This window comes from Medicago truncatula, chromosome 7 (assembly GCF_003473485.1).
Source record: "Medicago truncatula cultivar Jemalong A17 chromosome 7, MtrunA17r5.0-ANR, whole genome shotgun sequence".
Taxonomy (NCBI): Eukaryota; Viridiplantae; Streptophyta; class Magnoliopsida; order Fabales; family Fabaceae; genus Medicago; species Medicago truncatula.
The window spans coordinates 25788619-25812507 of record NC_053048.1 but is presented as its reverse complement, the minus strand read 5'-3'; the positions used below and the strand labels follow the sequence as shown (position 1 = coordinate 25812507).

The window sequence follows — 23889 nt, the reverse complement described above, 5'->3', positions numbered from 1 at the left end:
AATTTGAACCTCGTTACGGAACAAGACGACCACCTTATAGGTTCTAGTAGAGTTATTATAACCAAATGTGCAATTAAGACTGCTATTGAGAGGTCGGTTAAAAGATCCAAATTTTTCAGATATTATTCTTGTGGTCGGGTTCCAGATACGGAACGGGGATTTTGGAACGGCGAACATGGTAGTATGATCGAGCAAACAGAGCAGTCCATTGCATGAACCAATAATTCGGCTAGGTTCGTTGAACTTCATTTGGTGGTATGAATTACCGGCAATGGGGATCAACGGGTTCTCCAATAAGTGATTCAGTGGAAAGGTTACAAAACTCTTACGGTAACCTGAGCCATATTTGATTGCTATGTGACTGTTTCTTGTGGATCATTGAAGCCGTAGTTTTCGGTATTTGAGTCTACGACTTGCACACACTCTTCGATCGCACAAGGGGTTTCACCGGAAGATATGACAGGATTTCTACTATAAGCTCATCAGGGAGGAATACCAACTTCGACATTGAAGTGTCGATGGAGTTCGGCGATTTTGCACGAGGAAGATTCATGGAAGATTTGCTGATTGGAAACATTGTTTTGTTGGAGTCGAAGACCGCTACTGTAACCCTAATACGATACTTTTTTGAGGAGACCTAATACGATACATTTTTTTTTTTTTGAAGGAATACATTTTTCTTTTTAAATCCTCTAAAAAATGTAAGCAAAAAAAAATGTTAAAGAATTGACTTTAAATCCTCTAAAAAAAAAAGATTAGTAACAAACATGAACAAAAACTAATGTTAAAGATTGGAATTTAAATCCTCTAAAAAAGATCAGTAACAAACGTGAGCAAAAAATAATGTTAAAGATTTGACCTTAAAACCTCTAAAAACTTTAAATCCTCTAAAAAAAGATTAGTAACAAAGCTTGAACAAAAATTAATTTTAATGATTGGACTTTAAATCCTCTAAAAAAAATTAGTAACAAACATGAGCAAAAAATAATGTTAAAGATTGAACTTTAAATCCTCTAAAAAAAAGATTAGTCACCAACGTGAGCAAAAAATATTGTTAAATATTGGATTTAAAATCCTCTAAAAATAAAAGAGTAGTAACAAACGTGAGTAAAAAATAATGTTAAAAGATTGAACTTTAAATCCTCTAAAAAAAAGATTAGGATTCAAAATATTTTAGAAAAAAATTTATTTATTTTTGGTCTGGTAGAATTTTTTTTTTTTTTTTGTTAGCACTATGTTAAATGTTAGCACTATATTAAAGACGGGAACTATCATGCTTGTCTGTCCCCTTTTTCTACCGCGTTAACACATGTGATTATTTTATTATGTTTGTTTTTATAATTTTGATTAAATTTTAAAATATTAATGGAAATTATTGATATATTGATTTATAAACAAAATATTTTCAAGGCATATAAAAAAATTATTTATGAACTCAATATATTTTAGTTTGCCTGCATATAAATAAAGATAAAATACTAATCTTTTATTGTTTATTCTAATAGTAATTAGTAACACCATATTGCTTTAAACAAAATAAAGATTTTATTTATTAATTAAAAAAAAACCACGGTTCTCTTTATATAATAAAAATTCACGCTATCATAGTTTGTATAAGCAATTATAAACCATTATTTGTTACATATTTGCAATTATTAAGGCTTACAAAATAAACTAAAAAAAGTCAATTGTTTCTTATAATAAGGATCGGATGATAGTAATTTTGATCATCGAATGTGTAACAAATAACCACAATAATCTATGTATGAAAATTTCAAAATAGTTTTTCATTGTGCACTTTTGACTAACACATTATCTTTCTCTCGTAACAAACAATCGATAGATTTTCTATCCTTCAACAAATTTCTATGTTTTTGTACACAATCTTTTCCATAACAAACAATCGATAGATTTTCTCTCCTTCAACAAATTTCTATGTTTTTGTACACACTCTTTTCCATAACAAACAATTGACAGTAACTTAAATATTGTTAACATCTTTTTTAATAATTGTAAAGCAAAATAAAAATTATTTCAACTTTACATCAACCAAAAGTTAAGAAAAAAAATTAACTTTAATCCAACTTCTTTAATTTGTACTATATATAAAGAAAATGTACATTTTCAACTCTTTTGAGCTAACTTTTTCTCTTTTCCAAATTACCCTCAACATTAAATACAAATTACACATATAGCAAACAAATAATAGAACATTCAAACATTAAAAAAGTGTAACAAATTTAATCTTCTGGGAGTTAATTCAAAATTAAATAAAAATGTAACAAACACAACAAGAATATAAGTTCAATTTTTTTTCTCCTTCTTTAATGTTTTAAAAAGTGTAACAAATTAGATCGAGTATATATAAGATTTTGGGCTGACGTTTTCATTATCTCAACCAGCGAAAAGACGGGCACGTTGGGCTGACGTTTTCATTATCTCAACCAGCGAAAAGACGGGCACTTACGTGTCCATCTTTCCGCTCTTTTTATTGCGCCAACGTTTCAAAATTATGAACGGTGTTATTTTTATGAAATTTTGATTTTGATTAAAACTAAAAATACAAATGTCTGTTGTTTTCAAGTTATAACAAATCAAACTAACTATGGCTATCTATTTCAATGACACCAACAATATAACAGAAAAAATATAATCTAAATTCTTTTTTTTAATGACACCAACAACAATCTTTATTATAGAAAAAGTTGTTTAAGGGTATAATTGGGATAATGAAAAAGTAAGTATAAATATAGTTATCTAGTTTGTTACACTTTTTAAGTTATAAAGGGGAAAAAAAATCAGATATATATGTGTGTGTATATATATTCATATCGTGTTTGTTACATTTGTTTTAATATTTAAAATTATTCTTATCTATTTGTTTTGAAAATATATATAAGATTTTTCGTCATTATTGTTACAAATCAAAAGGTAACAACTTGGCTTGAATGTGTGAGTATAAACACACACACGAATAAGAAGAGACCCAATTCCAATTCCAATTACAATTGTTGTTTTGATCCTTTTCTCCTCCACCGCCCCGCAATGTCACTGCAGTTAGGGCTTTCAATTCCATATAAAGAAGAAGACGACATAATAAGCGATCTCCCAGACTCAGTTCTTCATCACATTCTTTCTTTTCTTACTATCAAAGACACATGCATCACAAGCCTCCTCTCAAAAAGATGGAAACTGATTTCGCTGTTACAACACATCTTCTACTTGGATGAAAAACACTCTCGAGACTCTCTACCCTTCATCGCCGCTCGAGATAAGAATCTACCCTTCCTATTAGTCCACCTTAAATGGTGCCCCAATAATGAAATTGTTTATGCCGCTATTCAACGACGACTTTATAACCCAACCATCCATCCCTCTCACTCTGATTGCCACATAAGCAAATCGTCTGCTTTCCTTCTAACTTCCAAAACCTTGGCATTCCTCAAATTGAAGAGGATAACAATCAACCAAGTTTCAAACGTTGATCTTCCCTCGCTCAAAGTACTTCACATGGAATCTATCACTTTTGCAGATGGTGAATATCTCACCAAACTTCTATCCGGCTCTCCTAATCTACAGGAGTTGGAAACAAAGGATTTAGTGGTAAAGAAAGGTTGTAGCCTGGTTTGGAATGATACAAACTTATCCAAGTTGGTTAGAGCTAACATTTCCGGTCGGCATATTATGTTTAAGCAACTTCATAACGTGGAGCATCTGCGCCTACATGTGGTATGTATATATATTTATCAAATTTACAAAATACTAGCAAATTACATTAGTCTGTTAAATTAAGATAATCAATTTACTCATTCCATGTATGTTTACCAGAAAAATTATGAATTGAGTCACATTGTTCAATTTAAGGGAGTAAATTGCTATTTCTCTCGATTTTCAAGGATGAAAATTTTGATTTACTCAACTCATTAATATTATGTCTTTGCAACTCATGCAGACATGTCCCTATCCACTACATCTCATGTTTGACAATTTAACTCATCTGGAGCTTACATTAGACATTGACCATGAATGGCTGGGAGTGGGGTCATTCAAATGGACATGGCTGAATATTCTACTTTCACATGTCCCAAAGCTTCAAACTCTTATCATTGATGAGGTTTTTAATGTCATGTCTTTTCTTTTCCATTCCACTTCTATGTATTTTTTTTTATGGGTCTTGTTAACTTGTGCCCTTATGGTGCATGTTAAGGTTTTTACAAAGAAATTGGCGCAATTTACTATGCATAATTTCCATCTTTTGAACCTTAACATGTGCCCTAAAGGCACAAGTTAACATTTCCTTTTTTTCTATATATTTCAAAACATTTCAATTGTGTATCATTGTCAGGTTGATACAGTAAACAATTTTGAAGATGGCAGTTGGAAGGAACTACATACTGTACCAGCATGCCTTTTATCTCATCTCACAACATGCTCACTTAGAAATTACTGCCGCCTAAACTGTGAGATTCAATTTGCAAAATATATCTTGAAGAACTCAACAGTACTAAACACCATGACAATTCAGATTGCCGAATCAGTAGATACAAATACAAAACTCCAAACGATCAAGGAATTATCTCTCTGCCAAAGGAATTCCACCGCATGTCAACTTTTATTTATTTGAATGATAATGGATAGAGCGTGCAATAGCAGCAGCCTTAAGCTTGTCACAACAATTATCATAACTCCAATAAGTCCGAGACTCTACTTTCTGAATTCATTCTCAATCTTGAGAAATGTTTGTTTGTGTACAATAACCTATCCTTTGATTTTTATGATATATGCTTTAGAAACATTGATCTTTCTTTGAATTCTACATCTTGAACTATAGTTTTGTCTTTATGGAGTCTTTTAGTGATATATGCTTGTCACAAACATTAATAACTCCTGTTATACGCAATAGTTTAGTTCTGCTATGCATTCTCCTGGCTATATATATAATTTTCCCAGCTCAATTGGTGTTCCTTGAATTTGTTGTATTTTAGCAAAATCATTGTACTGATGGTAATTTTAGGTAGAAACTTTGTTGTCTTTATCTCTCGATTGTATCTGAGTTGAACAAGCTTAGAACCACAACCTCTGTTACTGAATTAATTCATTCGCTTAATTTAATATGGCAATTTTATATGTTTGTGTTTTACTTACAACTAGACCTAACTAGCAAGCCGGCTTCTCAAATCAAGAGTAGAAGCAAGTCGCCGCGCCGTGCCAGGGGGAGTTAGCACAACATTAACTTTGCGTAGTTTAGTTTGTCCCATCTTGACCTAGCCATGAGAAATTGGTTGATCAAACAGGCCAGCCAAGAAATCTTGGACGTTATACCCCACACCCTTATACTTATACCTTCACCCGGACAATATTTTAAAATTTCAATTTTACCCCTTTTACTATATAATCTTTTACACGTAAATTTTTCATCTTCATTTTCAACATCTCCTAATTCAGGATGAGTTCACCCCCACAAGATATTTTTCCAAGTACTTATTTCCTTTTTTTCTTTCACTATAAAACGTTTTCGAAAATATTTCAGAATACTCATATATATGTTTCCAAAAATAATTCGGAATATTTATATATAGGTTTCCAAAAAAATCCGGAGGACTTATATAAACGTTTTCCGAAAAAATTCTGGAAGACTAGTATGCATAGCTTTCCGGTTTATACTAGTTATAATACCAAATAATTTTCTATAAAATGTAAACAAACAACTGGAAATGTTTCTTGATTGTTTTCCGGTGCATTTAATTTAATAGTTTCGTATTCTTGATTCCTCAAACGTTTATGCTAATTACTACAATACCAAATAATTGTCTTGATTCTTATATTACTTGTTTGTATTTATTTATTTTTTTTTAAATCTTCATTTTAGCAATAGTTTCTTATTAAAAAAATTATTTTTGTATATCATTTTTTAATAGTTACAGACATACCTCAATTATGTGATAAATATCAACCATGTGTAGACACCACTGTTGCATTCACAACTACACAAAGGTTCGATACAAGAGAAGTTATTGTAAGTTGGGCTAGGGAGATAGGACTTAGAAATAAAGTGACGGTTACCATTACTAGATCAGATAAGGAGACCGGAAAGAGAGAAAGAAGTAATAAAATAATCTTGGGATGTGACAAGGGTGGAAGGTACAAGCGAGCTGAAAGCTCAACACAAAGTGCTACAACAAAAATGCGGTTGTCCATTCAAAATTAGAGCAACACCGTTGAAAGATGGTCGCAGGTGGAAAGTTGAGGTAAAATGTGGATTTCACAACCACGAGTTACCTGATAGATTGGAAGGTCATGCATTTGTGGGACGTCTAAATGCAGATGAACATAAACATGTTGAAGATTTGGCAAAATGCAATGTTCCACCTAGACACGTACTTCTATCATTGCAAGAGAGAGACCCGGAGAATGTCACTCGAATCACACAAATATATAAGAAGAAGAGTACGCTAGAAAAAAAGGTGAGAGGTAATAAAACAAATATGCAACAGTTGCTAACGTTGATAGATCGTAAAAATTATGTCAGTTGGAGTAGAAGAAGAGATGACTTAGATGTAATGAGAGATATAATGTGGGAGCATCCAGATTCCGTCAAGTTGTTGAACTTGTTTCCAATTGTGTTGATTATGGATAACACATACAAAACTAATAAATATAGATTGTCGTTGCTCGAAATTGTAGGTATGACATCTATAGAGTGCACATTTGCGGTTGCATTTGCTTATATGGAATATGAGCGGACCCATGCGATTGTACCTTCAAATATATATTTTTTGTACCGCGTTCCTACGTAAATTTAAAATGAACCATTATTGTATAATTTAATAAAATCGAACTAATGAAAGATGATAAAATATTATTATGTAAAAATAAATAAAAAATCTATGAGTAAAACAATTGAAACTAATAAAACCTTATTGTATGACTAATGGAATAAAAACACCCCTTCTAATTACAAAGTGTGGCTAAAAAGAACAAATGCATTATACATTATAAGCAAAGAGTGTGTTAATTACTTACCTGATCATACCACTAGGGTGGGAAAAAAAACCAAAAACTGAACTGAACCAAGAAAAAACTGAACCATTACCAACAGTTCTGAAACTGAACTTAAACAGTTCAGTTCAGTTGAAAACAGTTCAGTTCGGTAACTAAAATTCAATTTCATTTCTTTTTTTCATATTTTTTTTTCAAATGTATCAATAATAACAGTTCAGTTCAGTTCTGTTTGAAACAATTCAGTTCAGTTCGAAATACAAACAGTTCAGTTCAGTTATTTTAAATTTAGCAAACAGTTCAGTTCGATTCAGTTTTCATCCCGAACTGAACCATGCCCACCCCTACATACCACAGCCTATGGGCAACATGGACCTCATACCGCGTGAGAACAAACAGGTCATAAGGTCCACCCATATACCTCTGTGCAGGTTGCTCCACATCTTGATCCATACGCTGCTCTACTGCCACAAGTCCATGCTGCTCTACCTCTTGATTTATGAGCTCCTCATCCGCTTGATGTATGACTGGTTGATCACGAACCACCTCATGTCGTTGTTCGTTTCGTCCTATATGTATAATCTTGCCACCTCGTCCTCTGCACCGAACCCCCTCATGTCGTCATTCGTTTTGTCCTATGCGTATAATCTTTCCACCTCGTCCTCTACACCAAACCACTATATAAAAAAAGATAAAGATTAATAAAAAAAAAAGACAAGAATTAAACTTAAACAATACCATCACAAATACATAAAAAGTATTGTATGGAAAGTGTTTTTCCATGGAAGTTAAAATATCACTCATAGATTTTGTTGTACAGGAACTAATAATTGAAGTAGCAATTGCTTATAAGAATATTTCAACTTCAAATTAAGTAACAGAGAGCTTTTCTATACTTGACATAAAATTTAAGACAATACACGTTTACTTAAGCTTAATTTTACTATATTTATTTAGCAAAAACAGCTTTTCAACCACCGTAGCTATTTGAATCCTTTACAAGAATATAAGTAACTGTTTTAATTCTTAATCACACAAAAAATACTCCAAAATCCAAATACATAAACAAGCTTGGCTAATGTGCTCTTGATCTTTACAGACAAAGCAACAATCACCCTTTAAAGTCTAAACAATCACATTACTTAGAGATACAGATAAGAAAGCACAAAGAAGCCAAATCCGATAAAAAAAAAAAAGTAATACACAAGTCACATATAAATAATACTTCATCATCAGAGAACAATATATCAGTCTTTTCCATGCACAATGATTCCTTAAGCAATGAATTATAGAGGTAACTAAATAGTAGATCATGACAAAAGCTAATCCACAGAGTTAAACAAAAAAATTTAAAAAGTAATTTTTTTTTTGCCTGAACCGGAATTTTTGGCCAAACGATTCTGAGAATAATTAACCGGAATACTTTGAAACGCATTTTCCGGAAAGCTACCGGAACGCTTCGCACATGGTTTCCGGAAATCAACCGGAACACTTTGGTTAACACGATTCCTCGGACGATTCCATGAAAGGATTTCGTGAAAGGACGACAGCAATACTTTCCAGAAAACGATTTCCTCGAAGGATTTATAACACTAACCCATAAAATTTTGAAAAACCTAACCGTGAAGGATTCGTTAATGATTTCGGAAAATAATTAAGAACAAACACTTGGAATTAGTGGATGAGAAAGAACACAGAATCAGAAGAAATGAGACTTACTTGTTTGTTGGAAGAAGAATCAGAAGAGAGTTCTCCAGAAAAGGGGTTGAACGTTGAAGGAGAAGGGTTTAGAGTATGTGGGTGAAGACTGAAGGGGTAATTTTGTTTTGTTTTATATAAAGGGTAATTTTGGTATTTTATGTTAAATGTTGGGGTAAAGGTATAAATGTAGGGGTCTGGGGTATAACGTCCTTCAAACCATATTCCTTTGATGGACCGGTTTGTCCACCAAAATCGATGGCAATTGAAATGGAATTCTGCTCATTACCTAAATGGATTCGCTCATTCCCAAATAAAATGACCGAAATACCCCTACGCATTTTAACATGCGCTAGTGCAAATTAGAACGTAATTTAAGATATGTTGCGTAAGTTAACATGCACTAGTGTTAATTGTGTGTTATCTGTTGAATACTTACGTATGTTAACATGCCCTACTGTATTGTTTAACGTGAGTTAACTCACGTTTCCATTTGCACTAGCGTGAGTTAACTCACGTTCATAGCAGACATGATGGGATAAAACCGCAAGTGCACGATCTTACGGAAGTAGTAAAAAGATGAGTATCGTTCTGACAGGGAGTTATGAATTCAATTAACTTTAGATAATGATTAGACTGAAGATTTAGAAGGTAGAAAGGTTTGTATTTTTAATTAAAATAAAATAATAAAAGAAAAGATAAAAGCCTTGGAATTATTGGTTCATCCTAATGACAAGTCCTTCACAAACCAAACTATTAAACTTATAACCTTATGTTAGACCTAATTTCTCAGGACAGTTTCTCTTTTGTTCCTCTAGCAACCAAGCCTATTTCGCTGACTTGATTACTAGATTTTGGTTCCTCTAACAACCAAGCCTATTTCGCTGACTTGATCATTATTAGTTCCCTTGAAGATCGAAACTATATGTCTCAAAGATTGTAAAGACTATTTCGCTGCCTTTACAATCTTTGTCTAAATTCACTTGTTCGAATATCAAAGCTCCACTTTCGTTTTATGAATTGATATTTGAGACGATGGATAAATAATTATCAAACCCACCACTTTCGTTTCCATAGTTTGATAATGGTTGATCCATGTTAAAGCGGTGAATTTAGATAAGGAATTAGGGTTACATAAGATTAAGGTTTAAAGCTTGGTTTGATTAGGATTATGTCATTAGACTTATCCAACAATCCCAAGACAAGAGAAGTCTACTGACTAATGTTCATCGTAGACAAGGAGAAGAAGAGAGAAAGCATAAAAGTAAATAACAAGAAAGTAAATGAACTTTTATTAGAAAGACAATTGTCACATATTGCATTCCAAGAAAAGATGATTATTTGTGATGGCTAGCTACTCTATTTATAGTTTACATTCGACTTAAAATCTAAGCAATCACTAGAATGTTCCACAAGTAAACTAAAACAGAGTAGCTTAAAATCTAAGCAAAAGCAGAAAAAGTAGTTCTAGAGTGTGGCACGGCCGTGCCAAGTTTCTGACTTGAGGGAGATATATTTTTGTCTCCGAATCTTCGTATTTTCGTACCAAATCAGCTCCAAAACCCCTTTCTTTTGCTCCAAGACTCAATCCATCAAATATTCGTTCCTGAAATATAACAACATGCAATTGTAGTAAAATAGTTCAAAAAAGAAATAATATTAATATAAAATAAACTTAAATCCAATTAAAACGAAACTAAATAATATATTAAAATAGATAATAAAAGACTCATCAAGACAATAGAAACTGCAATAAATGCAGTAGTTACAAAACTATCTTTTGAAAAGTCTAGAATGACCCGTAATCACGCCACATTCATAACTTAACCGAATTACGCCAGTTTAAGAAGATTATCGGATAATACGACATAATCGATCCAAATTACTCAAAAACATCGTTTTTCTCACAATCACGTAATCACACATAAACGATCCAAACGGTCCAAATTTCACAAATTCGCCGGTAATGACCTGTAATAATTTAAACACACTTAATGACAGGTAAACGATCCAAAATAATTCATTTCATATATATATATAATATTAGTTACATATTAGCCATAAATATCAAAATTACACAACCGGCCACCAAAAAATATGTCGGGGTGTAATACCACCAAAAGATAGGACGAACATCGACCGACCCAAAAGTGTCATAACCTATCTAACTAGACTAGTGATAGTGCATATTCTTCGTCTTCATCCATGACTTCGATCTCTTGCTTTGGCTTTTCCGGAGTGTCCAAATTAATAGGATTGTGCTTATTTGATGGTTTCTTTGGCAGCATTGGCTCCTTAGACATGAGCTCATCGAAGGCGGCTTGTCTATCCAAAAACTGGAAAAGCCATTGCTCCGCCTCACCAATCTTGTGAGTCATCCACTCCTTAGAAGGAGGTGGTAGCGGACAATTTTCTTTCAACTTCACATGAAGAAAGTGTTCCAGAATTATGCAAAGGCACATTATGTTGGAATGTGGATTAAGTGGTGGAGCACTCCGGATTGGGAATATATCTCACATGCACCACCCATTTCGGGCAAAGTCAATAGAACAAGGGCTCTATTGTAGCAACTAGCACTAATGTGACCCATATCCGGAATGGTCAACCACTTCTCCGGTGGCGCATCACCATTTTTACTTGTTGGAGGGTGTAAACCATCGAAGATCTCTTTGTAACGTTTCTGAGTAGCATAAAACTGGAAGTAGTCACTCTTGTGATTTTTCAACTCATTAATAAGTGAATGATGAACCAAAACATGACTATCCTCATTCAATCCCATGTGCCTAGCTACGACCCGGAAACCACAATTACCATCCCCTTTAACATTCACAATATCTTTAATGTAGGATCTCATGAGATTTGGAATTTATGAAATGTATGGTATTTGCAAATAAGGTTCCTTTTTTGAAGTAGGAATTGAATTTTGGGAGCGGGACCAAGTGCCAAGACATGAACCTTTAGTCTTTGGAACATTACTCTTGACAGTGGCGGATCTTGAGTTATTTTGTTGGGGGTGCCAAACTTTTATGGAATATATATTAACTGGTTTCAAGTATTATTAATAATTAATGGCTGGCCAAGTGGTATAAAATGTTTTAAAGGAGCAAGAGGAAGTGGGTTTGATTCCCCTCAAATCATTTTTTTTAAATACAATTAATATGCAATAATAGAAGATTAAACAAGTAAAAAAACGATGGCAGAGTGTTGAACCGATGACCTAGAGCAATTTACGATCCCCCCTTTCCACTGCAGCAGCTCAATTCAGATTGATATTATACTCCTAATATAGTATATAAGGAAACTTTGGGGGATACCATGGCACCTGCCTGCCCCCAAAGAGATCCGCCCCTGACTCTTGGCATGTGAGCAATGACTATCGAGATTTTGAGCATCAATAGTCTCCCGCCTAGAGGGGATTCGACACGTGGACCTCGTTTTTGGTGTAGACTTCACCCTTTTAGGTGCCCCCTTGGTGGCCAATTTTCTCGGAGGTGGCTTCAACATTGTTTCCTCCGGAAATCCTAGTTCACGCAACTTGTATTTGATGAAGAGTTTCATCTTGTAAGGGGCCCTCTTGATACGTTTTTGAACGGCGTCCCATTCCTCCGCAACGGAAAAATTGGCATCAACCTCTTCTCCAATTACAACTAACCTTTGCCAATGAGGGTGTATTTCATCCAAAAGAATCGGCAATTTTTTCTTTCTCTTCTCGGCAAGAATATAAGCACAAGGCAACCTGAACGTTGCTATTTGCACACAACCACAATTTTCTTTAGCAAACCCAAATCTCCTAGAGCGTTCAAATTCATCATCAATGAAACCCAAGGCGGCCTTAGAGACATACCCCTCCAACTCCGAGAATAATTTGTTTTTTTTTTTGTATTTTTGTACCATGACGGTTATGCTCCTCCCAAAACTCCCTTGTATCTCACCAAATTGGTTTTTCAACATTTTGTCAATTTCATCCCAACAGGATGCTAAGTCTCCCACGCTACTCCTCAAGTACCTTTTCAATTGTGTATGAGCCGATTCAACAATGTTGGTGCTTCTACACCCTAGATGCATGTATTTATTCGTCCATGCCCTCCAAAATGCTTCTTAAGGGCCAAAACAGGTTCCTCAACATATTTAACAAACAATGGAAACGGTCTGCATACCTCATCTTTGAATGTCAACCATGCAATTGCAAATGAATCCTCCGTAGGAGAGTTAACCACATCTCTCTAAGCCTTCACTATTTTCTTAACAAGCTCACAATGCTTGTCATCATCTGCTTCCTTCGCATCTTTGTCAACAACTTTTCCTTTTCCTTTCTTTGGCTTGGGATTAACTCTACAATCCGTGATGCACCTAGATTTGACATTCTTCCCAATATGAAAATAGCAAACTACATGGTCCGTTTTAGGGAGAACTTCGGCAACGGCTTTCATCAAAGAGAAAAGATTCTATTAAAGGGACCATGTAACTTTTCCTTTTATCCCTCTCTTAATAATCTTTTGGAGTTAACTTTGGTGGCTAGTTCTTTAGGGTGTTTCGCCTATAAAAGACGCCCATTATGATGTTGTTTCTACCTTACCAGTCTTTGTTCGTCTACCTTGTGTGTAGACTTGGTTATTAATAAAATTTGGCCGTTCAAAAAAAAAAAAAATTATCTGTTTTCTCTCTTAGTGTGTACACTACACCAAACATTTTCCAAGTTTACTATTTGAGTTATTAAAGGTAGTTAATTATTTTAGTTACCTTCGAGAATTAAATTCAATTGAGACAATGACATTAGTTAGAAGAAAATTATACGAGGCTTCACCAAATGGATAAGCACAAATTCAAGTCAACTTTCTCACTCAAATTTAAGTCGATTATTTCTAATCCTCAAGATTCTTTTTGTATTAAGACTTGTGTTCATCTATATGCTTTTAAACCGTGGTGGCATGTAATCTTTTATATCATGATCAAATGTGCAGCCTCACTATTTTTTATATTTCTGATCATGGCAGACAAATGTGTTAATGCGATCATGGTTGCGACAGTGGTTGCAGTTTTGCCAATGCCTCTAAAACATGTATGTTGCAATAAAAAAGTGTTGTTTATTGTTGTTTTTGTAGAAGAGAGCAAAATGAGAGGAAATGAATTTGTAGAAATGTTTAAAATAGTGTCTATCAATAGAGACAACATAATGGAGACTGAGTAACCGTTACTAAGTAACTGTATTGGTTTGGCAAATTACAGATTTGAACTCTACATCCTTGAGAAAATTCGCCATTATGAAGATCCACACCAGAGTCTAGTACTCCTCATCTAGTTTTAGGTCCAGTTCAATCACAAGTGCTTTATCAAAGCAAATAATTTTCAAATCTAATGGGATATGGAACATAACCATTTGGAAGGAACCAAAAATAAATAGAGAATGCGATTTTTACAGCATGACATAAATTTTTACCAAACTCTCTTACTTCATCAAAATGACTTCTCAGTTAAGGTACGACATGTTCTTCATAGTGAGCCATTTTCGGAGCACTTACCAACTTTGTCCTGTCAAAAAGAATTGAAGACAACCAGACAAATATCAAATGGTATTCCAAAGAAATAACCAAGATGACATTGAATTTACACAATGAAAATAGTGAGAAAATATATGTCTTTATCACTTCATGGTTTCTCAAACAAGTTAACTCAACAAGAGAAAGTTTTAAATGTAGAAAAAACGTTGAAATGCAAAGGCAATCTTCCGATATGCTGATATAGTTAGTAGTAGTAAAACAACATATGGTAAAATGTGACAGAAAAATATCAAAACAACTTATGATATAGTTCTATGGCGCAATTCTACTACCAATGCAATATTTCAAAACAACTTATGATAAAAAGGGAAAAAGGAAAAATTATATTAGTATTATGAAGTATTTTCATATAAACGTCATGGATCATAGCATTTACGGGTTAAAAAAAGAAAGGCAAAGGCAAAAGCATAATGGTAGTAGAAGGTTAAGATCATCCATGGATACCAGCATTAAGAGCACGTATTATAGATAAAGATGATAATACATTAATACGTCTAATTCATAAAGATCTATTGGAAAGATTTGGTGTGGAAACTCATACAGTGAAAATTGGCATAGATCATACTTGAGTGATAGATCATAGTAATCAAATTAGGAATTAGTCAGAGTTTTTAATCATCTTAAATAAATGAACTGCTTCAGCTTTTATGTCTACGAAGTTATTCTACTCGTACCAGCAATGAAACTTAATGATAAAAAGTTAAAAACCAAAAATTACATTAGTTCTTTAAGGTGACCGGATCATAGTATTTTCATGTAACATAGACAGAAACTGAATCAGAAAAAAAAATAATCATAACAGCAAACAAAAGTTTCAAATTTTGCAAAGTTAAATGCTGAGTTGTGTAGATTATCTACAAATAAAACAACGTGCTTACCAACAATGTCATTTTGGATGATGAGAAAAATATTCAAGAGTTAGGAAAGTTAATATACAAACTGAAGAAAACTTGCAATTATATTCACAGAAGTTTCAGTGTCAATCCTACAAGCAAAATGAAAGGTGTCTCGCGCTATTGGCTTATGGTATTTTTGGGCCTTCGGAGGTGTCACGTGTATCATGTAAGAACTATGATCAGGAAAAACCATGGTTCATATAAATCACACAAAAGAACAGAGCTGCATATAAACCACACGAGTAACTAATTTGTCAGAGTCCATACAGAAATGCAGCCCTTTTTACATAGGTAGGGATTAGGCACATAATATGAAGCTAGGGTACTCAAAAACCAAAGCTGAAAGTAAAATATGCAGATCATATATACAATTATTTGCAAAAGCATTTCCGTGCTTATAAAACGTAATAATAGGATAACTCTTTTTATTTCCCATAGGTTCCCTCCACTAGAGGTAATCTTACTGAGGGTACTTGTACTTTTCCTAGCCGAGATTGGAACCTTGGTTCGCCAAACGTTGTGGGAAGTTATCCCTTTCCGCTAGACCCAACCCCCATTTGTGTAGGACAATGAGTGTGTAGGTACTTGTACTCATTTCAAGGCTCAAGTCACCCATAAGTAAATGAAATTACAAGTACAGACACACTCTTTGTCAAAAACAGTTTGGAAGTAAATGAAATTAATATCAGTTTGAAAAGAAAATGATGTTTTGCCCAAGTCTCAAGATATCTGTAACCAACCCATTGACATGTTTCTCGCTTTAACATTTCACTCTACTACTTTTTATAACTTTTTTCCTGGCATTTCAATTTTAAATTTATTATCCTCCCAAATCGAGAACAACTTCATACTTTAGTTTTGTATAAAATTTTCCAAATACCAACCAAGTTAAGGTCATTCAAGAGTTATTGAATTTCCTTTACGGAGGATTATCGTCAAGTTATAATTATATTAATATATATAAGAACAACCAGAAACAAACTCATTCAGTTCAGAGATTATAAAAAACTTTAAATAAATTTGAACAATTAAATCATAGAAGAGAAACTTACTTTCAAGAGGATGAAACTAAGCTTTCAACATAATCTTTGGTATAAAACCACCATATTTTATTGTTGACAGATGTAGTATGCTTTACTCTTTTATCTCTCCAATTATAGAGAATTGCATGTTGTTCGTCAAAATCATAGCCTTCTTGCTTGCATGCCATTATCAGTGTGTCGTTACTCTCAGAAACACACAATGGTAATAGGAACATTTGCTCCTCAAATCTCTCCCAATCACTACTGCCATAATCAATTTGAAGATCCTGAAAACTAATTTTTAAGAATTGAGTCCAAGACTCTTGAACTCCAAATTCCATCATCTTCCATAAAACGAAATGGGTCCCTTTGAAATAGTGAGAAAAACATAGACTATCCATCAATACAGTTACAAATGGCTGAATAGGTGGTACTTCAACAAAACCGCTAGGTGGCAGCAACTGCCTATATGTCTCCGTGGCCAGATCAAGTGAGACGATCACAAATTGATCAATTGTAATATCACGCCATTCATATTGATCAGTCATATTTCGAATAGCCAACCAGTTAATAGTGCCTCTCACATACACGCCACAATTCAAAAATGGATGACATTCGAGATGTTCAGACTCAACCCCAAAAGGAACAATGGGAAAAGTTGGAATATCTCTCCAAGCATTATCACTCATACTGAAAATGTTGACCTTGTTGGCAGAGAAGGCCACAACCTTGTAAGTGTCATTTAAAATATCATAGCCAAATGTAATAAACTTGAAAAAGTTGGTTGGATACCCTAATTTCTCAGATAATGTCTTTGTAGCTGGGTTCCAAAAACGAAGCCAGCAGTTTAGAGGCTCAGTGGGCGAAGAATCACCATTCAAACAGATTAATCCATTGCAGGAACCAACAATGAAACAACAATCCATGTTAGTAAATAGGTAGTAAGAAGGATCCTTGGGAATGGAGATATTCCTCAACGGAATCTCGAGGATACGACTTACGGGAATGGGTACGACACTAAAATCCCACTTGGTGTCAGATATGTCCTGGTCTGAAAGTAGTGCTAGATGGGTGTTACATCTCGACCGGTGAAGGTGCAATTTGGTGAAGGAAGAATCATGAGAAATAAGGGTTTTCCATGATTTGCAAACGCATTTGAATTGCATCAGAGTTTTGACGGGAAGCCGCGATAGAATTTCAGTGATGAGTTCATCAAAGAGGACTGACGTCAGAACACCACCGTTTGATTGCAGAGAATCCATAATGAGAAAGCAGCAGCAGCTATGTTATGGATGTATGCTGAGCGTAACTATGAAGAAGGCAGTGACGTTGATGTTGAAACTTGAAACTCTAAGGGACATTTGTCTATTTCTGAGTCATTATTAAGTCTTTACACTGAAAAGGGAAAAGCCATCAACACCGACATAGTATTCCCTAACAAACATTTGTCTATTTCTGAGTCTTTATATGGGAAACTTGAAACTCGCAACTATTAAGTCTTTATACGGGAAAAGGGAAAAGCCATCAACACCAACATACTATTCCGTAACAAACATTTGTCTATTTATGAGTCTTTATACGGTAAACTTAAAACTCGTAACTATTAAGTCTTTATACGGGAAAAGGGAAAAGCCATCAACACCGTCATATTATTCCCTAACAAACATTTGTCTATTTCTAAGTCTTTATATGGGAAACTTGAAACTCGTAACTAGTAAGTCTTTGTACGGGAAAAGGGAAAGACCATCAACACCGACATATTATTCCCTAACAAACATTTGTCTATTTCTGAGTCTTTATACGGAAACTCGTAACTATTAAGTCTTTATACGGGGAAAAGGGAAAAGCCATCAACACCGACATATTATTCCCTTAAAAAAAACACACCATCATATTCTTATAAATATCTTCTTTTATTTTTTTAGAAAATTCTTATAAATATCTAAAATTTCACTATTAATTCTTTAAAAACATTCAGTAAGATTTGATGGCGGACCTTTTGTCAATTTTTTTTTTTTTTGTCAAATAGCCTAGTGGCTAGAAATCACTTTTTAAGGTGAACAAGTAGAATGTCCGGGGTTTGAACTTTGGCCTCTGCATATAACAATACATTGTTCATGTCAACTATGTTATGCTCAAGACTCACAGGACAAACAAAAATAAAAATATTTGATGGCTGAATTTGCACATTTCAGTGTAGATAATTGAAAATTTCGGAGTTCGGACTTTATTCCATCACACTATTACAATTTTATAATTACTTTTTGACTTAATTGCGGTTTTAGTTCTGCAATTTAATTAATTTAGGAATTTTAGTTTTCCAATTTCTAAATCCGCAATTTTGGTCCCTTGTTTTTTATTCTAATTTTTTTTAATTGAATTCAACATTCAGATTGACACCGATGTGGCACAACATTCAAAAATGTGGAACTAAACTTAGAACACACATGGATGCCACATCATATTAAATTTAAAATGATATTACTTTCGAATGTTATGATCAATAATTAATATTAGACAATGATAACAAAAAAACTCATAACAAAGTAAAACTGCATTTCGTAAAATCAATACTAACTCATAAAGTAAAACTGCATTTCGTAAAATCATGATAAAAAATCCATCTCCATCAAAACCTACAAACCAGAAATTGTATTCATTCCTTAACTCGTCTTTCAACATCTGTAAATCGTAACTTACGATTCTGCACCGCACAATTGGATGAGTTCATATGTGAAAGGAAAAGGGGTGGAAAAAGGTTTCCACATTAAAAACCTTGAGATCCATTCTCCTCTTCATGGACAAAAGAGGATGAGAAATTTGTTATGAGGTACAGGGGAGGACCTGGCCTCGCAATATCACTGAGGCACACCCCGAGATCCATTCTCCTCTCTTCATGGACAAAAGAGGATGAGAAATTTGTTATGAGGGTATAAACTTCTTCTTCTGGCATTTGTTTAGCACCCACTTTGTAGTGGTGTCCGGCTATCGAACCCAAACCTAGCATAAATTATGCATTGTCCTTATCAACTGATCTAAGATTACGGGGACTGTTTAGCGCCCATAAATCTAACATAAATATTTTATGTTTTCATTTCAATTTTTTACCAATTTAGTTTCAGCCTAATAGATTCTTATATTTTGTTAATTTAATTTAATTCATTAATTAGCGTCCATGTATCTGAAGCTAATTTTTTTTCATTTTTAGTTTCTTATGTATCTGAAGCTATATTTTTTCATTTTTAGTTTCTTAAATAGCTTCTACCGTAAATACTAGAGACAAACAACACAAGAATCACCTATAAATACAAGAGGCAAATAACACAAGAATCATCCATCATAAGAGTGAATAAAAGAACACAAAGTTATAGTTTTTGGAGAAACACAAAAAGGACGCAGATGAGAAGTGAAAACACTACAAGAAAATTAGGACGTGCCCATGGGTATTGGCTTCGTTGGTAACGACGATAAAAATCAAACACCTATATTTCTTCCTCCCGTGTCTTTTCATATATGAGATAAACACCTATATATATGAGATAACCACACATATAAACACGGGAGCATATATCAGCTTGCCTAAGCTCTCCCGTGTATTTTCATTATATATGCTCTCAAATTACATATTCATACAAAACAAAATAAAATCAAACATTTCTTCTCGAACAACAAGAAAACATATATTTTATATGCAACACATAATAATAAAATATTATTTTCTAACATATACATAATAAAATCATATATTCATGAATAAAAACAGCAAGAATCAAAACTTTATTTACATTCATTCAAATTTTTAGCGCTTAAAAATTCAAATTTTCTTAAAATATTCTAAATTTTTGTGGGAGAGATTATTATGATACTCTAAACATCTTTTGTAAATATTCAATAAGAAATATGACGCATGCATAAGTTGACTTAAATATAGGGAACATAATTATCCTGTAAATAAAACTCACCTCACAGATGAAATGATAATAATACATGCATTGGTTAACTCAGTTGACTTAAATATAAGAATCAAAAAATTTTTTCTCTAACCTCTCTCTAGATCTCCATCGTTTCTCTCCTTCCTTCCAATCCAAATATCTCAGTCACAATGTAGATCCAATCTCTGTGTGGTACGAGGATGGCCTTTTGATTGTCTGCATCACTCAAGCACCAATTTCTTTCGGCAGTCTCTTGTTCATCGCTGGTTGGTTGTATCGTGATGCTGACCGACGATTTGCAGTGGTTTTTGGGGCTCTCTTGGATAAATGGTTTGTAGGGGTTGATCTGAATCTGGATCTGTTGGATATTTGTATATTGGCTTCATTACTGCTAAAACAAATATTCATGCATGATATTGGATACGATGTTCCAACATGTTGGCACGGTTCAGTGTGCCCTTTTTATGTGCCATGATTTACGCGCACTTTATCAATTTAAGGAATCCACGCCTTTTTACTTAATGTCTAAGACGCGTGCTTTTTGTCCAGAATCAACTTTGTGATTCTTTCCTAAAGTAATGACAATATTTTAGGAAACTTTAGGTGTGTATTTGTTGTTCCTAAAGATATGACAACATTTTAGGAGACTTTGTTTATTTCCTAAAGATGCTCCAATATTTTAGGAAAGTTGTGATTTGGTTTTGATCTTTGCGAGCAGATCTTTTGGATCAACATTGTTTTCTGAATCCCAACAAGAAGGTCAAGCCCGTACTACTTCAGACTATATAAGGAAGAACGCAAAACCTAATTCATTATTCAAGCCGTCATTTTCCATATTAGAGCTTTTAGGGTTTTGAGTCATTGTTCATTGTGAGTCTTTTCTTATGTCACCTTGATACATGATAAGGACTATGTTTTATTGAGTTGTAATTGTGTATACTACTCATAAGCTTTGAAGCACGAAGGTAGTTGGTGTTTGAAGGTAACTTCATCATTGTTTTGTAATCAGATTATCACAGGGTGTGTGATTGAGTGGAAGTGAGATGGAATCTCAGATCTAGGAGTTCCTCGGTTGAAGTGAATACGGGTAGGTCTTTGGTTATAAGTTGTGAACTTGGAGTTTGCTGAGAACTTAGAGCAAGAAATACACTAGTGGATTTCCTTCTTGGCTTAGTAGCCCTCAGAGTAGGTGTGTTGTCATCGAACTGGGTTAACAATTCACCTGTGCCATTTACTTTCTTGTCTTTACTTTTACCTAATTATGTTTGTTATTGTTAGCACAATGTTTAAACATTAAACTCAACTTTCGTCTTTTGTGTTTGGTGTTGGAACATTGCTTAAAACATCTGAAAGCTAACGCGACAGAATTTCAATTGGTATCAGAGCAGGCACCTGCCTGTTTTAGGGTGAGCTCCAAGGAAGTTACTTTCTGGCATAATGGACAAGGAAGGACAATTTGTGATCATGATCTCAAACAAGTGTTGAGAATAGCTTGATCCACAAAAACCTTCATCATACAAATTGTGTTGTAATTCTCAAGTCTATTTGTCATAATAATTTGAGAAAGAAGTGTAGAAGCCTGATGAGGTTCATAATACAGGGTGTAACGGAAAGATCTGGTGTGATCAGGAATTTATAGTACAAGTCAGAAGTTTCTGTTAGCAGGAGACTATAGTGGATAATCTCACACGAAGTGTGAGGACTGGAAGTAGCCGAATTTGGTGAACCAGTATAACTCTCCTGTATTATTTTCTCTTCCCTTCTCTTGTCATTTATTTTACACTATATTAATCCAGAGTGCTCTGATCCTAACCTTAATCTTTGATATTATTTAAGTTAATCACTCTTTATAATAATTTGGTCCTTATTAATTAAATTAATCCAGAATGTTCTAGTCCTAATCCAATTTTTGATATTATCTTGCAATTAATTTTAATCATTCTACAGAACGATCTGGTCCTAATTAATAATTAAATTAATTCAGAGTTCTCTGGTCCCACAATTAATGAGTAATATTATGATTAATTATTCTGATTATTAATATATTGATGTTGGTGTTGATGTTGATGTTGATATTATGATTTTTTTTGTATGTGTGCCTTTTTGAACGGATGTTGGTGTTGCTGTCTATATTTCTAAAAAAAAAAATTACTTTTCCCGTTTTGTCCAAATTGTTTTTGTTACTTTTCCGTATAATTATTTTTTTTCCCTATAAAGACTTGATGACTCAGAAATACACAAATGTTTGTTAGGGTTACAACAACAACATCACTGCGGTTCTTCTTAGTTACGCTCTGCATACATTCATAACATAGCTGCTCCCTCTCTCTCATGATGGATTCTCCTCCGCCTAAGTCTCTTCATTCAAACAGCTGTTCTCCCACATCAGTCCTCTTCGATGAACTCATCACTGAAATTTTATCGTGGCTTCCTGTCAAAACTCTTATGCAATTCAAATGTGTTTGTAAATCATGGACAACCCTGATTTCTCATGATCCTTCCTTCACCAAATTGCACCTTTACCGGTCGCGACGGAACACCCACCTAGCACTATTTTCAGACCAGTTGATATCGGATATTAGAGTCCAAATCATTCCCGTAAGTCGTCTGCTGGAGAATATGTTGAGAAATATCGCCATTCCCAACGATCCTTACTACTCAATTAGTAATACGGATTGTTTTTTCGTCGTTGGATCCTGCAATGGATTACTCTTTTTGCAAGGTAATTCTTTGCCTATTGAGCCTCACAACGTCTGGTTACGTTTCTGGAACCCAGCCACAAAGACATTATCTGAAAAAATAGGGTATTCAACTAAATTTTTTAAGTTAACATTTGGCTATGATATTTCAAATGACACTTATAAGGTGGTGTCCTACAATGCCAATGAGGTGAAAGTTTTTAGTTTGAGTGATAATGTTTGGAGAGATATTCCAAGTTTACCGATTGTTCCTCACCAGTCTATGAGAGATGGTGTGTATGTGAGTGGATCTATTAACTGGTTGGCTATTCAAAATATTACTAAATATAAATGGAATGATATTAGAATCGAGCAATTTGTGATTATTTCACTTGATCTGGGTACGGAGACATATCAACAGTTTTTGCCACCTCGTGGTTTTGTTGAAGTACCACCTGCTGAGCCATCCGTTACTGTATTGATGGATTGTCTATGTTTTTCTCACAATCTCAAAAGGACCCATTTTGTTTTATGGCAGATGATGGAATTTGGAGTTGAGGAGTCTTGGACTCCATTCCTCAAAATTAGTTTTCAGGATCTTCACATTGATTATAACGATCAATTGTTCGTGTTACCATTGTGTGTTTCTAAGATTAGCGACACAATTATAATGGTAAGCAATCAAGACCCCTATGATAACCAACATCTATTTGTCTATAATTGGAGAGATAAAAGAGTAGAGCATATTAAATCTGTCAACAATAGAATATGGTGGTTTTTTGCTAGGAATTATGTTGAAAGCTTAGTTTCAACCTCTTGAAAGTAAGTTTCTCTTTAATGATTTAATTGTTTGAATTTATTTGTGAACCCACCTCCGTTGTTATATTTGATGTTATTTTTGTTAAGTTTTGTTTTTACCAGTTCTAGTTTACCGAAACTATTTTTTAAAACGATTATTATTTTTTTTTTGTTCTTGATATTAATTTTGTGGTACAATCTAAATTATCATTTTTTACGTTTTTTTGTTCTGAACTTTGCTTTTCGATGTTTGTCTCTCCTGTCTAATATGGGTGTTTCTTCAATCATCAGACTACAACCTCAACTTC

At 33.9% G+C, this 23889-nt stretch overlaps 3 protein-coding genes across 3 annotated transcripts; 2 read left to right on the top strand and 1 right to left on the bottom strand.

The window, feature by feature from the left end:
* The first annotated feature begins 2982 nt into the window (after positions 1–2982).
* LOC25498241 (F-box/FBD/LRR-repeat protein At4g26340) lies at positions 2983–4908 on the top strand. Its single transcript, XM_024770896.2, has 3 exons — positions 2983–3729; positions 3953–4114; positions 4346–4908. Exons 1-3 carry the CDS (start codon positions 3046–3048, stop codon positions 4622–4624), a joined length of 1125 nt encoding a protein of 374 aa, XP_024626664.2. The 5' UTR covers positions 2983–3045; the 3' UTR covers positions 4625–4908.
* Positions 4909–16205: 11297 nt separating this feature from the next.
* On the bottom strand, positions 16206–17489 carry LOC25498237 (F-box/kelch-repeat protein At3g23880). Its single transcript, XM_013593121.2, has one exon. The coding sequence runs from the start codon at positions 17433–17435 to the stop codon at positions 16206–16208; it is 1230 nt and encodes a 409-aa protein (XP_013448575.1). The 5' UTR covers positions 17436–17489.
* Positions 17490–22439: 4950 nt separating this feature from the next.
* Positions 22440–23603, top strand: LOC25498235 (F-box/kelch-repeat protein At3g23880). Its single transcript, XM_024770895.1, has one exon. It carries the CDS (start codon positions 22440–22442, stop codon positions 23601–23603), a length of 1164 nt encoding a protein of 387 aa, XP_024626663.1.
* Positions 23604–23889: the final 286 nt, after the last annotated feature.

Excerpts from the sequence above, each read along its gene's own strand:
- LOC25498241 (XM_024770896.2), top strand. The coding sequence starts at position 3,046 with ATGTCACTGCAGTTAGGGCTTTCAATTCCATATAAAGAAGAAGACGAC. Across the intron at positions 3,730-3,952 it reads AGCATCTGCGCCTACATGTG|ACATGTCCCTATCCACTACA; the intron begins GTATGTATATAT and ends CAACTCATGCAG. Across the intron at positions 4,115-4,345 it reads AAACTCTTATCATTGATGAG|GTTGATACAGTAAACAATTT; the intron begins GTTTTTAATGTC and ends TATCATTGTCAG.
- LOC25498235 (XM_024770895.1), top strand. The coding sequence starts at position 22,440 with ATGGATTCTCCTCCGCCTAAGTCTCTTCATTCAAACAGCTGTTCTCCC.
- LOC25498237 (XM_013593121.2), bottom strand. The coding sequence starts at position 17,435 with ATGGATTCTCTGCAATCAAACGGTGGTGTTCTGACGTCAGTCCTCTTT.